The 13836-nt window shown below is 63.6% G+C and overlaps 3 protein-coding genes across 3 annotated transcripts; all 3 read right to left on the bottom strand.

Annotated features, from left to right (window-relative positions):
* Positions 1-516: 516 nt before the first annotated feature.
* Positions 517-4553, bottom strand: DHX58 (DExH-box helicase 58). Its single transcript, XM_027746090.2, has 12 exons — positions 4239-4553; positions 3960-4161; positions 3671-3861; positions 3352-3468; positions 2998-3124; positions 2735-2917; positions 2395-2651; positions 2134-2283; positions 1730-1891; positions 1249-1439; positions 956-1052; positions 517-696 (listed from the first exon to the last, which is right to left on the bottom strand). Exons 1-12 carry the CDS (start codon positions 4404-4406, stop codon positions 517-519), a joined length of 2025 nt encoding a protein of 674 aa, XP_027601891.2. The 5' UTR covers positions 4407-4553.
* Positions 4554-4908: 355 nt separating this feature from the next.
* KAT2A (lysine acetyltransferase 2A) lies at positions 4909-11506 on the bottom strand. The gene is made up of 18 exons (XM_027746069.2): positions 11155-11506; positions 10425-10548; positions 10200-10345; positions 9755-9844; positions 9426-9607; positions 9005-9196; positions 8809-8915; positions 8557-8664; positions 8333-8469; positions 7988-8196; positions 7791-7917; positions 7427-7537; positions 7205-7348; positions 6845-6959; positions 6715-6751; positions 6519-6582; positions 6231-6315; positions 4909-6011 (listed from the first exon to the last, which is right to left on the bottom strand). Exons 1-18 carry the CDS (start codon positions 11380-11382, stop codon positions 5818-5820), a joined length of 2400 nt encoding a protein of 799 aa, XP_027601870.1. The 5' UTR covers positions 11383-11506; the 3' UTR covers positions 4909-5817.
* Positions 11507-12375: 869 nt separating this feature from the next.
* On the bottom strand, positions 12376-13291 carry LOC114001154 (heat shock protein 30C-like). The gene has a single exon (XM_027746120.2). It carries the CDS (start codon positions 13121-13123, stop codon positions 12527-12529), a length of 597 nt encoding a protein of 198 aa, XP_027601921.1. The 5' UTR covers positions 13124-13291; the 3' UTR covers positions 12376-12526.
* Positions 13292-13836: the final 545 nt, after the last annotated feature.

The raw sequence follows: 13836 nt of genomic DNA, 5'->3' as shown, positions 1-13836 counted from the left end.
GCTGCTGGCACGGGGTGTAGTGGGGTCTGACTCTCCAGCAATGAGGGATCTGGCTCTGGTGCAATGTCCTCCCCCTCAAACCCACCTGTGCCCAGCCAGCTCTCACCATGAGTGACGCTGCCAATGTGCCACTTTAGTCCAGTGTTTTTAATGGAGACCCACCAAATTCACAAATCAGAGCAGAGAAGCGCTGGGCCATGTCCTGGGCCCAGAGGAAAGGGCTGGTAATCCTGGTAGGGTTGCAGAGATCCCCCTGAGTCTGCAGTGTGGGGGGCAGGAGGGGAAGGCAGGGGCATGGGGAACAGCGAAGGGTTGAGGTGGTTTCCCATCCCACTGTCTCATCATTTCTGTGTGGGTGCAGCAAAGCTCCTTAGGCAGGCACAGGCTCTGGTGAGGCATGTGCTGCAGCAGCTTGGTCCAGCAAGGAAGAGAGGAATGAGCCGTGGCTCTCTGTCCAAGGGTTCTACTGTCCCTGAAGGTGCCCTGTGAATAGTCCTCTTCTGGACAGAGCCTTTGCTAGAAGGACAGGCCTTGAGTGTCAGAGCAGTACTCCAGGTAGTCGAACTCCTTGATGGGGAATGTCACTGCACTCCACTTCTTGTACCTCCTCTTCTCTGCCGGTGTCTTCACCACAAAGTTTTTGATGGAGAGGATGGGCAGCTTCACCTGGCGGTACAGCATCTCCATCCCCCAGTCCTGTGTGGGCAGGGAGGGGACAGTCACACAGCCCACATGCAGCATCCCCAGGCTGCAGGGCGTGGGGCAGCTCCTTGCTCCCAGGGCACATCCCCCTTTGGAGACAGCCTGTGTCCATGTCCCCCAGCACACATGACACGAGCGCGTGCAGGGGGGACACAGCTCCATTCCTCAGCCGGGAGCTGGGGCACAAGGCACAGCCCTTCCTGCCCCTCCAGCTCTGCCTGGGCTGCAGCCCCAGGGGAATTGTGGTGCTCACCTGGCTGCACTCACTGCAGGAGATACGGCAGCCGGGCTCCCAGTCCTTAAAAGTCCGCTGGAACTGTATTTTCCCAGAGGAAACTCTGTAATACAACCTGCAAGGAAGGGCCCGACAGACGCTAAGGACAATGGTCCAGGGGACACAGACAGGGCAGCACAGGCACTGCTGTAGTCACACAGTCAAAGTCCCCGTGAGCTCCCTTGACCGGGGTCCCCAAGAAAGAGCCGGCAGCAGGCTGGTGCCACTCCTGCCCATCTGCCTGCTCACCCTTGCCCATGCCAGGCTCCTACCCGAAGTTGGGGTTGACGTTGACGTGGTGTATGCCCTCCACGGTGCGGATGTCGCTGCCGCGGCACACGGCCGTGCCACAGCTGACACAGTGCAGGTAAACAGCGTCCGGGTCGTGCAGCTGCCGCCGCTCGCTGATCCTGGCCTCCTTCATCAGCCAGGTGGCTACGGCCACCCGCTGCAGCTCCCGGATCTGCAGAGGGCAGGGGGGACAGGGGTCAGTGCAGGGCTGTGGGCAAGGACAGATGGCAGAGATGACAAGATCCAGAGCCACGGAGTGATGCACCATCCCAGGAGCACAAGCCACAGGGCAGGATGGGCAGGGCAGGATGGGACAGACACATGTTGTCCCATGCCCCTCACACAACCCCATCCTAGGAGCTGGTGCTGCCCTGGGGCACAGCAGGTAGCCAAACTCAGGGTGTAGAGGCAGGCACGAGCTGCCTGGCCCTCCCAGTGCCCAGGGCAGAGCCCAACACCCACCTTTTGGCGATACTCCTGCTCAGGCATGGCTTGCACCTCCTGGATTGCCCTCTCCATGAGCTTCACCAGGTCCTCGTTGAGCAGCTCTCGGGACACCTCTTTGCTGTTGGCTTTGGCGAGGATGGAATAGACACTGTTCTCAGCACGGGCACGGCCCCGGGCCTGAAGTGCAAGGGGCCAAATGCTTCAGTCAGCAGAGGAGGGACATGACCGGCCCCTCCGTGCCACCCTGTGAGGATGGAGCCACCTCTGCCCTCCCCTGTGCCTTGCCAAGCAGGTGTTCTACCAGGGGCTGGGCTCATCCCCAGGGCTCTGTCAGCGGGCGAGGAATGCAAGAACCCCCATGTCCCACCCCCATGGCTTTGGGGCATCCCAGCAAGGGCCAGAGGAAGCCCGGGCAGCACCTGCATCATGGCGATCTCGTTGGTCATCAGCCCATAGCGGACCACAATGTTGCACTCAGGGATGTCCAGGCCCTCCTCGGCCACGCTGGTGGAGAAGAGCAGGTTGAGGGTTCCCTCACGGAACTGCTTGATCACATCTTGCTGTTCATTCTGAGGGGACAGGGGTGATGCTTCAGCAGCTGTGCAGGGCTCTGAGGCCCTCACAGCATGTACAGCATCCCCAAAACATGAAGAGTGGGGTCCTGCCCACCCTCTGCTCACCTGGGTCATGTGCCTGGTCTGGTTGCTGTAGCCAGCGCCGGTGAGGACGGCGGCCCTGATGTGTTGCCCGCGGAGCGTGGCCGTGCCCTGCAGCCAGCTGAGCAGGCTGTGGGCGCTCTGCCGTGTCTTGGTGAAGACAATGCCACGAGAAGCACCCAGGGGCTGGAAGTGATCCCGCAGGATCTCCTCCAGCTTGCCCAGGCTGGGGTTCTCATAGCGCTGGTCCCCAGCAAGTGCCTGCAGGATCTCTCTGTTCTCTGTGCAGGCAAGAGGGGTGTCAAAGGGACTCCCCGTCCCCCAAATGCAGCCAGCACCACTCCCCTGCAGGCCCTTCTGTTACCCTCAAACATGGTGGTGAGGAACTGTTCGGTGGGGTCCTTTGCATCCCTCTCAGTGCTGTAGAACTGCTGGAGGCACTGGAAGGCGTCGACCATCCGCACGGTGTCGTTGATCAGCAGAGCGTCGTTGTACTTGCGCAGGTGCAGGGCACACGCCCGAGTCTTGCGGCAAAACATCTCTGAGGCTGGCAGGGCCGGGGGGCACGGTGGTCACAGCCCGTCCCCGCGGCTCGGCCCCACCACACCCACACTGCCGCCCCCTCACCTCTCTTCTCCAGCTCCATAACGCGCTGCTCGTAAATCTGCGTGCCGAAGTCCTGTGATGAGTGCGGCATCTCCATGTACTGATGGATCTGCTCCATCACCTTCTTCAGCCGGTCGCCAAAGGGGTCCTGGGAGCAGGGAGGGGCTCAGGACCCAGAAACCATAGCTGTTTGCATAGCGGGACCTGGACAGTTGCAGGATCCCCCGGCACCAAAGCTCTGGGTCAATTGATTCCTCTCACTGGCCTGAGCGAAGCGGACGGAGGGATGCAGCCCCCCCACTCGGCAGAGCTTGGGGGGGGGTCTCATCTTCCACCCAGCAAGCAGCCCCATGGCTTTGAGCAGCCGCCCCTCACCTGTGCTCTCTCCTGGAACAGGTCATACTGCTTCCTGGGTTGCGGGATGTGGCTCTGCAGCTGCTGCACCTCCTCCTGTGCCGACGTGATCTTCTCAGTGTCCAAGTTGGCACAGATCTGAGAGGCAAAGACCCCACTTCCAGCCATAAGCCCAGCAGCCCAGGACAATGCAGCACGTGGTGCTCACTGACACTCTGGCAAGTTTAGGAATGTTCCCCTGGTCTGCCCAACACCTGAGCATCAACCCCCATCACAAGGAATATCCTGCTGTATCCCTGGGGAAGCTGTGCCAACACAGGATGGGGGGCACAGGACCCACCTGCAGGATGTGCTCTACAGCCCCCTCGAAGGAGGTTGCCCCCCCAGTGCCAGGGGATGCTGTCAACCCCAGGACTTGTGGCAGGTCCTGCTGTCCACTGAGTTTGCCCTGGAGATATCTCAGCATGATCTTGTTGTAGACAGAGTCCTTGTGTGTGTGATGGCACTCGTCTATCACCAGCAGTGAGAAATCTGTGCCAGACCAGGGAGGGGAGTGGGGTGAGATGGGGGCTCAGCTGGGGGCTCAGCCAGGGTCTTGGGACCAGCAGGATGCGGGATCCAACACCTACCTGTCAGGTCCACCTGCATGTCCTCTTCAGTGCTGACCAGGGCATTCTGCAGGATCTGGGCTGTGCAGATGACAACATCACTCTTCTTCACCAGGTAGGCAAAGAAGACCTTGTGGCTGGTGTCTCCGCTGATGGACGTTACCTTGAAGGTGTCCTGCAGTGTGTGGAACTCCTTCTCGACGTGCTGGTCCACCAGGTGCACCTGCGACCACAGGACCCCGCTCAGCGCCGGCCGGGACCGGCACCCGCGGCTCCCGCTGTCCCGGGGCAGGGCAGCACCTTGTTGACCAGCACGGCCACCTTGCCGCCCCGCCGGCTCTCCAGGTGCCGACGGCAGACGTGGACGGCAACGCGGGTCTTGCCGGCGCCCGTGGGCAGCCAGACGATGCTGTTGCGGCCACGCAGGGCCGGGGCCGCCGCCTCCCGCTGGTACCCCCGGAGCTCCATTCCCTGCCGGTCCGAGTCGTGCCGGTCCGAGTCGTGCCGCTCCGGGCCCCGCCGTCCGTGCCCCGCAGCCGGGACCAGCCGGGAAACGAAACTGAAAGCGGTGCGTCCTGCCGGTCCCGGCGGGGCGGGGCCCAGCCAGGGGTGTCCTCGCCGGCCGCGCTGGGGCCACCCGAGCCGAGCCGAGCCGAGCCGAGCCGAGCCGCCCAGCCCGGGAACCCCCCAGCGAACCCTGGCTGCGAACCGCAACCGAAACGGGGCGCGGCTCCCACAGCCCCCCCGCGGCTCCCTCGCCTCTCCGCGACCCCGGGGCAGCACTGTGCACCCCAACCAGCCCCTGCACCGCAGCTCTGCCCGGTGTACCCCAGCCCATCCGCGGGGCTCTTCAAGCTCTCCCCATCCTGAGCTGTTCCTGTTCCCCTCCCCAGCACAAACACCCCCAGAACACCCCACGCTGTCCCCCCACCCACCGCGCTGGGGTGAGCCCCAAGGAGGGAGCTGGGGCTGCACAAGGACATTTATTATTAAAAAAAACAAAACAAAACAAACAAAAATCCCGAAAAACCAACAAAACACCAGTCAAGTGGAATGGGGGTGAGTGGGGGGCAGGGAAGGGGGGAGAAGGAGCACAAGGAGGGAGGCGAGCAGAGGTGGCTGCCAGCCCGGGCAGAGCAGGGGGAACAGAGGCCACCACAGCACCAGGGAGCCCCCTGCCCTGGCACTCAGAGGGGCAGGACTGAGACTGGAAGCACCCCCTACCCCTGGCTGGCAGAAAGGGCAGGTAGGATGTACAGGCAGGGACAATGGATGTACAGGCAAGGAGGAAGTACAGGCAGGGAGGGCAGACCTGCCCCAGGGGGAGGGAATAGCTGAGAGGCAGCAGGAGCTGGGGGTGCAGGGCAGAGCCCCCCTCCCAGCAGGAGCCTGGCCCAGGAGCAGCACCGCTGCAGGCAGCCCAGGCACAGGGCTGACCCCGCCGTACATTCAACACAAGGGCAGGGGCTGCCTGTGCGTGGACGGAGCGGAAACCAAAGCACTTGTGTGCCCCTACCCTGTCACAGGGAGCCAGGGCAGAAGGCACGACCCCAGGGAGGGGGGACACACCAGGGTCGGGGGGGTCCTACACCCCAGGCTGAGGCAGGAACTCAGTGCTGCCCCTGCTCCAGGAAGATCCTGATGAGGTAGCTCCAGCCTCAACCCTGCTCCCTACAAGAGGCAGCCAGAGCATCTCAAAGTTAAAAGCACCAGCCCCACTGGCCCCCTCAACCCCCAGAAAGGAAGGTCCAGCTCCCCAGGCTGCTCAGCAGCACCAGTTCCTCCAGCAGCTCTTGCCCATGGAGTGGGGTGGGTCCCACAGGAGCCCTGTCCCTCCCATTGGGTGGCTGGTGGCCATGGCAGGTCCAGGCCAGCCCCCCTACTTGTCGATGAGCCCCCCCTCCTTGAGTTTGAAGTAGAAGAACTTCTCCAGGGTGTTGGCACACTTGCAGTAGTCGCTGTCAGGCGGGTTGTACTCGCGGCAGTTGGTGATGATGCGCTGCAGGTCAGCGATGAACAGCTTCTTGGTGACATAGTAGCGGTTCTTCAGGCGCTCGGTCATGGTCTTAAGGTCTGGGGGTGGGGAAGGGTCAGGACCCCGCCCCAGGCCTCTGCATCCCCAGCCACAGAGCTGGGCACCAAGCACGGGTCCCAACTCATCCTTTTGTCTGCTGGGCTGTCCCGGGGCTCCCACCACCCCAAACGTGAGTCCCCAGCTCAGATCCCACAACGAAGGGGGGATATCCAGCCCCCCCACCATCCTGCCCCGGGGGACCAGACACAGCCACCTACCGATGGGGAAGCGGATGATTTCATAGTAGTCTGGTGCCTCTGACTTCTTCACTGGCTCCATGAAGGGCCACGCGCTGGGGTGGGTCTGGGGAGAGGTGGGGGGCAGTTAGAGCAGCAAGCATACACAGCCCCTGCCGACTCCAGCACACAGGGGTCCTGCTCCCCCTGCGCCTGTGTCACCCCAGCAGCCCCTGAGGGCAGAGCCCTTCACAGCCCATCCCAGGGAGGCAGCTCTGAGGGCTATGAGGAGTTATGCACTCCGGAGTGAGGGTCCCGTCCTGCCCTCACCTTGATCTGGGCCAGGAGGTTCTTCAGGGTGTTGTAGAGTTGGTCCGGGTCCTTCAGCTCCTTCCTGCAGGACAAAGCCAGCACCTGTCAGCCTCTCTCCATTGCAGGGCCAGGCAGTGCCAGGAGCAAAGGGCAGTCCAAGCTCAGCCCCCAGCCCAGCTGCTGCAGGACGCCCACTCCCTCATGCAGCACTCACCCCTTCTCCTTCCCCAGTGGTTTCCATCCTGTTTCTCCTGGAATACAAGTGTCAGTGTCACCATGTCTGCCCTGCAGCCATGGGCAGGAAGGACGGAGCCCTCCTGTGAGACCCCCCCACCAGGACTCACGGATGCCAGGGACGCTCTCGATGGGGATCTGCCGCACACCTTCCTTGAAGCAGGTGAGGCCTGGGTAGACCTTGCGGATCTGTGCCTGTTTCCTCTCTATCAGCTTCTTGATGATCTGCAGGGAAGGGCGTTGGAAGGGGGGAGATGAGCAGGGGCTGCAGGGAGCTATACCATGATGTGGAACCCCACAGACCCACTGCCCAGGGCCAGAGCCAACCCCAGCCACTGTCAACACCACCAGTGTCCCCTCTCTGCCCTGCGAGCCTGCTCCCAGGGCTAGCACAGCCCCACACCTCTCCCCTGCCTTTGGGGGGTGGCTGGCAGCGCCCACCTGCCCTCCCACCCAGCCCTGGGCTGTACCTCCTTCTGCTTCTTGATGATGTGGGAGAGCTCGGTGTAGGGGATGCGAGGGTTCAGCTCACACTCCATCAGGGTCGCCCCCTCATAGTCCTTGATGTAGCCCAGGTAGCGGCTCTTGGGGACCTTGATGTCCTTGGAAAAGCCCTAGGAGGGAGGGGACAGATGGAAGGGGGCAGCAGGGCAGCAGGGCCGGTGGGGGCTTGCCCAGGAGAAGGAGCCCACCTGCTTTTTGAAGTAGCCGATGGCGTACTCGTCTGCATAGGTGAGGAAGTAGAGGATGTTGTGCTTGATGTGGTACTCCTTCAGGTGGTTCATCAGGTGCGTCCCATAGCCCTGGGGGAGTCGCCGTGAGACAGGGAACCCCCAGGCAGCCCGAGTTGGGATGCACAGCCCCCTACCAGCATGGACATGGCAGCTGGAAGAGGTCCTGGAGCAACTACCACCATTTGGGGCTGGACAGTGGTGAGCAGGTCTGGCTGCCCAAGGGGCTGGGGCACCCCTACTCCATCTACAGCAAGACCAATCTGTTCATGCTGGGCTGCTGGGAACCCTCACATGCGCCCACCCCTCTTCTCCCCGCTCTCACCTTCACTTGCTCGTTGGAGGTGACAGCACAGAAGACAATCTCCGTGAAGCCCTGGGTGGGGAACATGCGGAAGCAGATCCCCCCGATCACTCGGCCGTCCTTGATCAGTGCCAGGGTCTTGTGCTTCCTGCGGGCAGCACGGCCGAGGGTGAGGAGAGCCCCCCAGACCAGCCCCCCCGCGCCCCTCAGCCACGCACGGGTCAAAGACGAGGCGAGTGATGTACTCCTTGGGCATGCGGGGCAGCTGGTGCGAGAAGACGTTCTGCAGCCCCACCAGCCACATCAGGATCTTCTTGTTGGACTTCTGTGAGAGGGAGTTGCCGATGACGTGGAACTCGATGATGCCGCGCCGCTCCTCCAGCCGCGCCGTCTCGTCCCGCGCCGCGTTGGCCGACAGCAGGCTGGTCTGGGGGGGCAGGGTGGGGGTCACTGGCCCCGCACAGCTGCTGTGGGGGGAGCCCCACTCCACCCTGGCACACTGAGAAAGAAGCTCTGTGGGCCACAGAGAGCACCGGAGCCACCTCAGCATCCCCAGCCCCTACCTCAGGGCCCAGCATGGCAGCGGGGTCCGTGATGGTCAACATGACCTCGTTCACCAGCTCCATGGGGATGTCTCCCATGACACGGATCCGCTTGGCATCTTCCAGTGTCAGGCTCTCGGGCAGCTTCCGCTTCTCCCCTGGGAGCAGAGCAGAGCGGCACATCCAGCACTGGGAGGGACCAGGGACCGTTCCAGCTCTGTGACACAGGCTCACACTGGTCCTACCTGGCAGGGGCTCCGGTGCACTGGCATCCAGGCTGGCAGCCGAGCTGCTGCTGCTGAGCTTCTTGCTGAAGAGCGGAGTGGTGGGCACGGCAACAGTGCTGACCGCAGCTGGAACAGACCCAAGGTGCCCGTGACAGCCAGAAAGCACCTCGTCACGCCACGGCAGCCCAGCCACTGCCACCACCATGGCTCACCCACACCTCGGCCCTTTATCCCACAGCCACCAAATTGGGGGGCTGCTCCCCAAAATACCTGGGCGAGACACCAGCTGGGCACCCTCTGTGGCTGGCACCGTGAAATCGGCCTCCCAAATCGGAGAGTTCTCGCCGTAGATCTCCTCCTCCAGCATGGAGAGGAACCTGGCAGGGAGTGGCACGTTGGTGTGCAGGGGTCCCAAGGGAGGAGCCCCCTCAGTACTCCAGCAGCCACCCCCACACGGGGCACCTACTTGGGGAAGTGGGTGAGGATCAGCGTCCGCTTCTCTGGCACCAGCTTGTCCTTCTCCACACGGAACTTCTCCAGCAGCTGCCGGCGGGTGACCGTGAAGATGGACTTAAGGAGGCTGCGCCCGAAGACGTGGGTGGTCTCGTAGCGGGGCAGGCTGTCACAGCTCTGTGGCACGTGGCAGTAGCACAGCCACCTATGGGACAAGAAGGGGCTCCAGTGACCGGAGACTCCAGAGCATCCATATCCCTCCTGGGACAAGGCTGCCAGGAGGGGAGCAGGTGGATGGAGGGCATGGCTGACATTTGGAAGCGGTGTCCCCACTGGATGCCGGCTCTCCTAAGGGACCAACAATCTGGGAAAGCTGGGGAGAGTCCCGGAGTCAGACCTCAGGGTGGCTGGCTCAGCACCCTCCCTGTCCTCACCTGGTGTAGTTGACTTTGTAGGTGGCCACATCGTCGTTCTGGGAGCGCTGCCGGAACTGTGACGGCGTTTCCAGCTTCCAGTAGTTGAGGCAGAGCAGGAACATCTTGGAGAGCTCGTACATGGTCTGGCGCTCCTTGGGCGGCAAGTGGCTGAACTTGTACTGCACAAAGTTCAGGACTCCCTGGGGAGGGGATGGGGTGGTGGGAGGGTGCCAGGGACTGCTCCGGGCCCTCCTGTGCTGCCTCCCGAAAAGCGAGGGGACCATGCAAGAGCAGCAGAACACAGGACAAGCTATCAGGGCAGTGCACGAGCCTGACAGCAGACTCACCTGCTCAATGTTTGGTTTCTCAAAGGGAGGGCTCCCCAGGGACCCCTCGACCACAGGCTGGCTCATCTGCAGGATGCACTTTCGCAGCAGCTACAAAGACACCACATGGTCACCACAGGCCCAGGAACCAGCTGCTCCAGCAGTGGTGGAGGTGGCCAAATGCTGCCACGGGGCTGCTCTGATTTCTACAGTCAGGAAGGCATCAGGGTCCCCCTAGGAGCATGCTCATTCATGCCCTAGAAACCCCCCTCCCAGGAAATTCCAAGCCAGGAAGTCACTCCAGGTCAGGTCTCTGGCTGGGCTGTGGGACAGCTCACAGCCACAGCTCCACCCCCAGCAGAGCACGAGCAGTGTGACAGCAGCCCCAGCTCCCCTGCAATGCCCAGGGACTCTGCACAAGCCCCCTGGAGGTGGGGCAGTGAGAAGTGCCCAGCCCCAGACGCACCTTGAACAGGTAGAAATACACCTGCTTGGTGTCCGTGTCCTCTTCCTTGTGCACGGACATGAAGAGGTTCTCCACATCCACCACCATGCCCAGCAGACGGTTGATCTCCTCCTCTGAGACGTTCTCCAGGTGGGACACGTGGTCCGCTGTGCCGGAGAGAAAGCCGTGGTGAGACTGGGATGGGGTCAGCACCACTGCCCTGCCCAGGGGTCCCGCAGTGGTTACCCAGTGTGTGGCCACAGCTCCGGCAGGGCTCGCTCAGGTTGGTCACCGGCTGCTGCAGGTCCATGCGGGGGGCTGTGGGGGGGTTGGGGTTCTTCCAGCCATTGCACTTGCAGGCGTCGTTGGCCTGGGACGAGGGACAGGAGTGGCCGTCACAGTGGCTGCCACGTGCCAAGGCAGCCACCTTCTAGGGCCAAATGATTTCCCTGGTTCCCACTTAGCCCTGTTGACCCCCATCAGCTTTTCTCAGCCCTCACCTGGCATCTCCCACCACTCCGACACTTCTCTGCGTGCAGCCCCAGGACCCTGAAGTGCCTGCCCAGGGATGTCCCTGCATCTCCTTTAGACAACTGAGCGCCCTCCTCCTGCAACCCCTGCCCATGCACAGCCCAGCACTCCCTCCTGTACCCCCTGTACAGGCCAGCACCCGCTCCTGCACCCCTTGCACCCACCCTCTTGCACCCCTGAGCCCCCCTCCTGCATCCTATACCCATAGACGTCCCTGCACCCCTGCCTGCATCCCCCACCCAGGTCAGCACCCTCCTCCTGCATCCTTCACCCATGCCCAGCCTTGAACCCTCCATTCCTACATCCCCTGCACCGCCCACCCATGCCCGTCCTTGCATCCCCCCTCCTGCGCCCCCTGCGCCCCTCTCCTGCATCCCCCACCCACGCACAGCCTTGAACCCCACCTCCTGCACCCCCTGCCCCCCCGGGTCCCGGTGTCCCCCACCTTGCAAGCCGAGAAGACCCCCAGCTTCTCCAGCTTCTTCCCGCGGGGGAACCCCCGCACCTGCGCCTTGCGCTGGCTCGCCCGCTGCTGCTGGCTCAGCCCGGGCCGGGCCGGGTCGCTGGATCCCGCTCCTCCCGCCGCTACGCCGCTTCCCCCCGCCGCTGCCGCCGTTCCCGTGCCCGGACCCGGCGGGGGCCGCCCGGGCTGCGCGGCCTCCGGCTCCGCCATGCCGGGCCCGGCGTGCGCCCCGCGCTCACTGCGCCTGCGCGCCGGGCACGCCGGGAGCCGTAGTCCGCTGAGGCGGCGGAGGTGGGGCCGGGGCTCCCGGGCCGGGCCTCCCGGGGCCGGTTCACATCACCTGCAGCCCCGGCAGGGAGCAGAGCAGAGCTCCCGCCCGGGTTTGCTGACGGCCAAGGGGGATCAAGGTCCGGCCGCGACGACCCACGGCGACAGCCTGTGCCGGGGCGGTGCCGAGCCATCGGTGCCCAGAGAAGCGCCCCGGTCCCTCCGATAACCGGTACCGATCCCGGTCCGGCGGCGCACGACCCCGCGGACCCCTCCAAATATGGAGTGTGGTCACGCCCCCTCTAAATATGCTCTATGACCCCTCTCCTCCAAATATGGGGTGTGGCCACGCCCTCTCTAAATGTGCTATATGACCCCGCTCTTTTCTCCATATATGGAGGTGGTCACGCCCCCTGTCCCTCGCGGCCACGCGGGGCGTGGCCAAACGCCCGGTATGGTTGTGGCCCCGCCCCAATGATGTCATGAGGTGGCCCCGCCCCGTGGTCCTTTATAGGAGGTCACGCCCATTCCCACGAGGGGCGTGGCTTGGCGGGAGCGGGGCCTGGCGCCGGGCCGAGCCGCGGGCAGCGCCTGGAAGGTGCCAGCAACGGGGGGGGCGGCCCGGGGGGTGCGGGCACAGCTCGGCACGTGGCCCAGCAGGTACCGCACGAGAGTGTTCCCGAAGACGCGGGTCGGGTGTCCGAAGGCTGCCCAGGGGGATGCTCAGGACCTACCGGGGATTCTCAGCACTGTGCACGGGCTGGAAGCCCCTTGCCCAACCTCCTCTGCCAGGGCAGGGCTGGGGAGAGGTGCCAGGGACATGCCCTGTGCCAGCACAGCCCTACTTCCCACCCTGCCATCCCACTGCGTGGGTAGAGGTAGGAGCATTGCAAAGCACAGGGCTGGGCAAGACCAGAAACACAGAAATCACACAAATAAAAGTCAGGAATATTTATTACATATAAAAAAGCTGCATGTTCTGGGCAGACACCACCCCCTGGGCCATCGCGCAGTCCCAGCACGGTCCCGCTCTGTGGCCAGTAGCTGCCCCATCTGCCAGGCTCAGCCCGGCCCCTGCTGCTCCCCATCACGCCTTGGCCCGTTCAGCTCCATCATCAGCACTGGCTGCTACCTGTGCCACCGCCGGCCCCATCTGGATGGGCACATTCCTCTCCGGAGCAGCCGGCAGGGCCAGCTTGGGGGCCTCGATGCGGAGCTGCCCGTCCTTCGACAGGGAGCAGGTCAGCGCCTCGGCGTCCACCTCCTCGGGCACGTCCCACTCCCGCTTCAGCACCTCGTACTTGTAGGAGAAGGAGCCCTTCTCATCCGTGCTCTGCGTCTCCTTCTGCCCCACCAGCACCACCTTCCTTCCCACCACCTTCACCGACAGCTGCTCGGGCGCAAAGTCCTTCACGTCCTGGCAGACGGAGAAGCCATCCCCGGAGCCCTGGGTCAGGGCTGCGCTGGTGCTCGGAGCGATGCCGACCCGCCCGGGGCTGCTCCCAGTGCTCAGGTACTGCTCGACGCTGCTCATGAACTCCCGAGCCCTTTCCATCTCCAGCCGCATCTCCCGCTCCAGCTCGGCGAAGAGGGTGCCTGGATGAGGCCAGAGGGTGCGGACGGGTCCCAGCCACGGGAACAGCGAGCTGGACATGGGCGGCATGAAGTGCAGGCGGCAAAGCATCTCTGCTCCTGGCAAATGCTCCGGCTGTGCTGTGGCTCTGCTCGGTGCAGCGGCTGGAGCGGTGCTGGGTTGGGGCCAGGGAGCAGCGGGTTTTATGCTCCCCTGCCCAGGGGTGTGCCCCTTCCAGAACGCTCTCTCCCCACGCACCCTCCTGGAGCCATCGCCTATTTTTGAGAGGCTGATTATCCACCAGCCAAAATAGCTGTGCCTGTTTCTGGGGACGAGTCACACGCCGCAAATAGGGAGCTGCAATCACCACTGGGAGCTCAGGTTTCTGCAGAGCCACAGTGATGCAGCAGCACCCCCGGGCCCCCAGAGCCCTTCCCTGGCCCCTGTGCTGGGGGCTTGGTGGGGCCAGGCTTTGCAGTGCCAGGAGCACATCCCTTTGGCCAGTACAGGGACAATCCCACCTCTAAAACAACGTGTCCCTTGTCACCCTCTGCCAGACATCTCTCACACTTTCTGGGACCCCCCCGTCCTGTCACAACCCCTCAGCACCCCACTGTGCACCCTGGCTCCTGGTCTCACCTGGGGGGACCTCCCTGAGCACTGAGGGTCCTGCAAACAGGGAAGGGGGCAGAGGGGCTCTCCTGGCTGCAGATGGGGGAAATGGGCCCCAGGTAAGGGTGGGAGGAAACAAGCCCGGCCCTGCTCCCTGCCTGGGAAAGGGAAAGGGCACAGATTTTTGGCAGGGGTGGCTCAGGCATCCCACA

Source organism: Pipra filicauda, unplaced genomic scaffold, assembly GCF_003945595.2.
Source record: "Pipra filicauda isolate LSUMZ 115617 unplaced genomic scaffold, ASM394559v2 scaffold193_size2426894_pilon, whole genome shotgun sequence".
NCBI classification, from domain to species: Eukaryota; Metazoa; Chordata; class Aves; order Passeriformes; family Pipridae; genus Pipra; species Pipra filicauda.
This window is presented reverse-complemented; position numbering and strand designations above follow the sequence as displayed.

Bases quoted from the DNA above. Each gene is read 5' to 3' on its own strand.
- DHX58 (XM_027746090.2), bottom strand. From the start codon at position 4,406: ATGGAGCTCCGGGGGTACCAGCGGGAGGCGGCGGCCCCGGCCCTGCGT. The intron at 3,469-3,670 runs GTGGGTCCTGTG...TTTGCCTCTCAG, and splicing joins CTGTAGAGCACATCCTGCAG to ATCTGTGCCAACTTGGACAC. The intron at 697-955 runs GTGAGCACCACA...CTGCCCACACAG, and splicing joins CCTGCAGTGAGTGCAGCCAG to GACTGGGGGATGGAGATGCT.
- KAT2A (XM_027746069.2), bottom strand. From the start codon at position 11,382: ATGGCGGAGCCGGAGGCCGCGCAGCCCGGGCGGCCCCCGCCGGGTCCG. The intron at 10,549-11,154 runs GTGGGGGACACC...CCCTCGTCCCAG, and splicing joins GGGTCTTCTCGGCTTGCAAG to GCCAACGACGCCTGCAAGTG. The intron at 8,665-8,808 runs GTATTTTGGGGA...GGTCTGTTCCAG, and splicing joins CCAGCTGGTGTCTCGCCCAG to CTGCGGTCAGCACTGTTGCC.
- LOC114001154 (XM_027746120.2), bottom strand. From the start codon at position 13,123: ATGCTTTGCCGCCTGCACTTCATGCCGCCCATGTCCAGCTCGCTGTTC.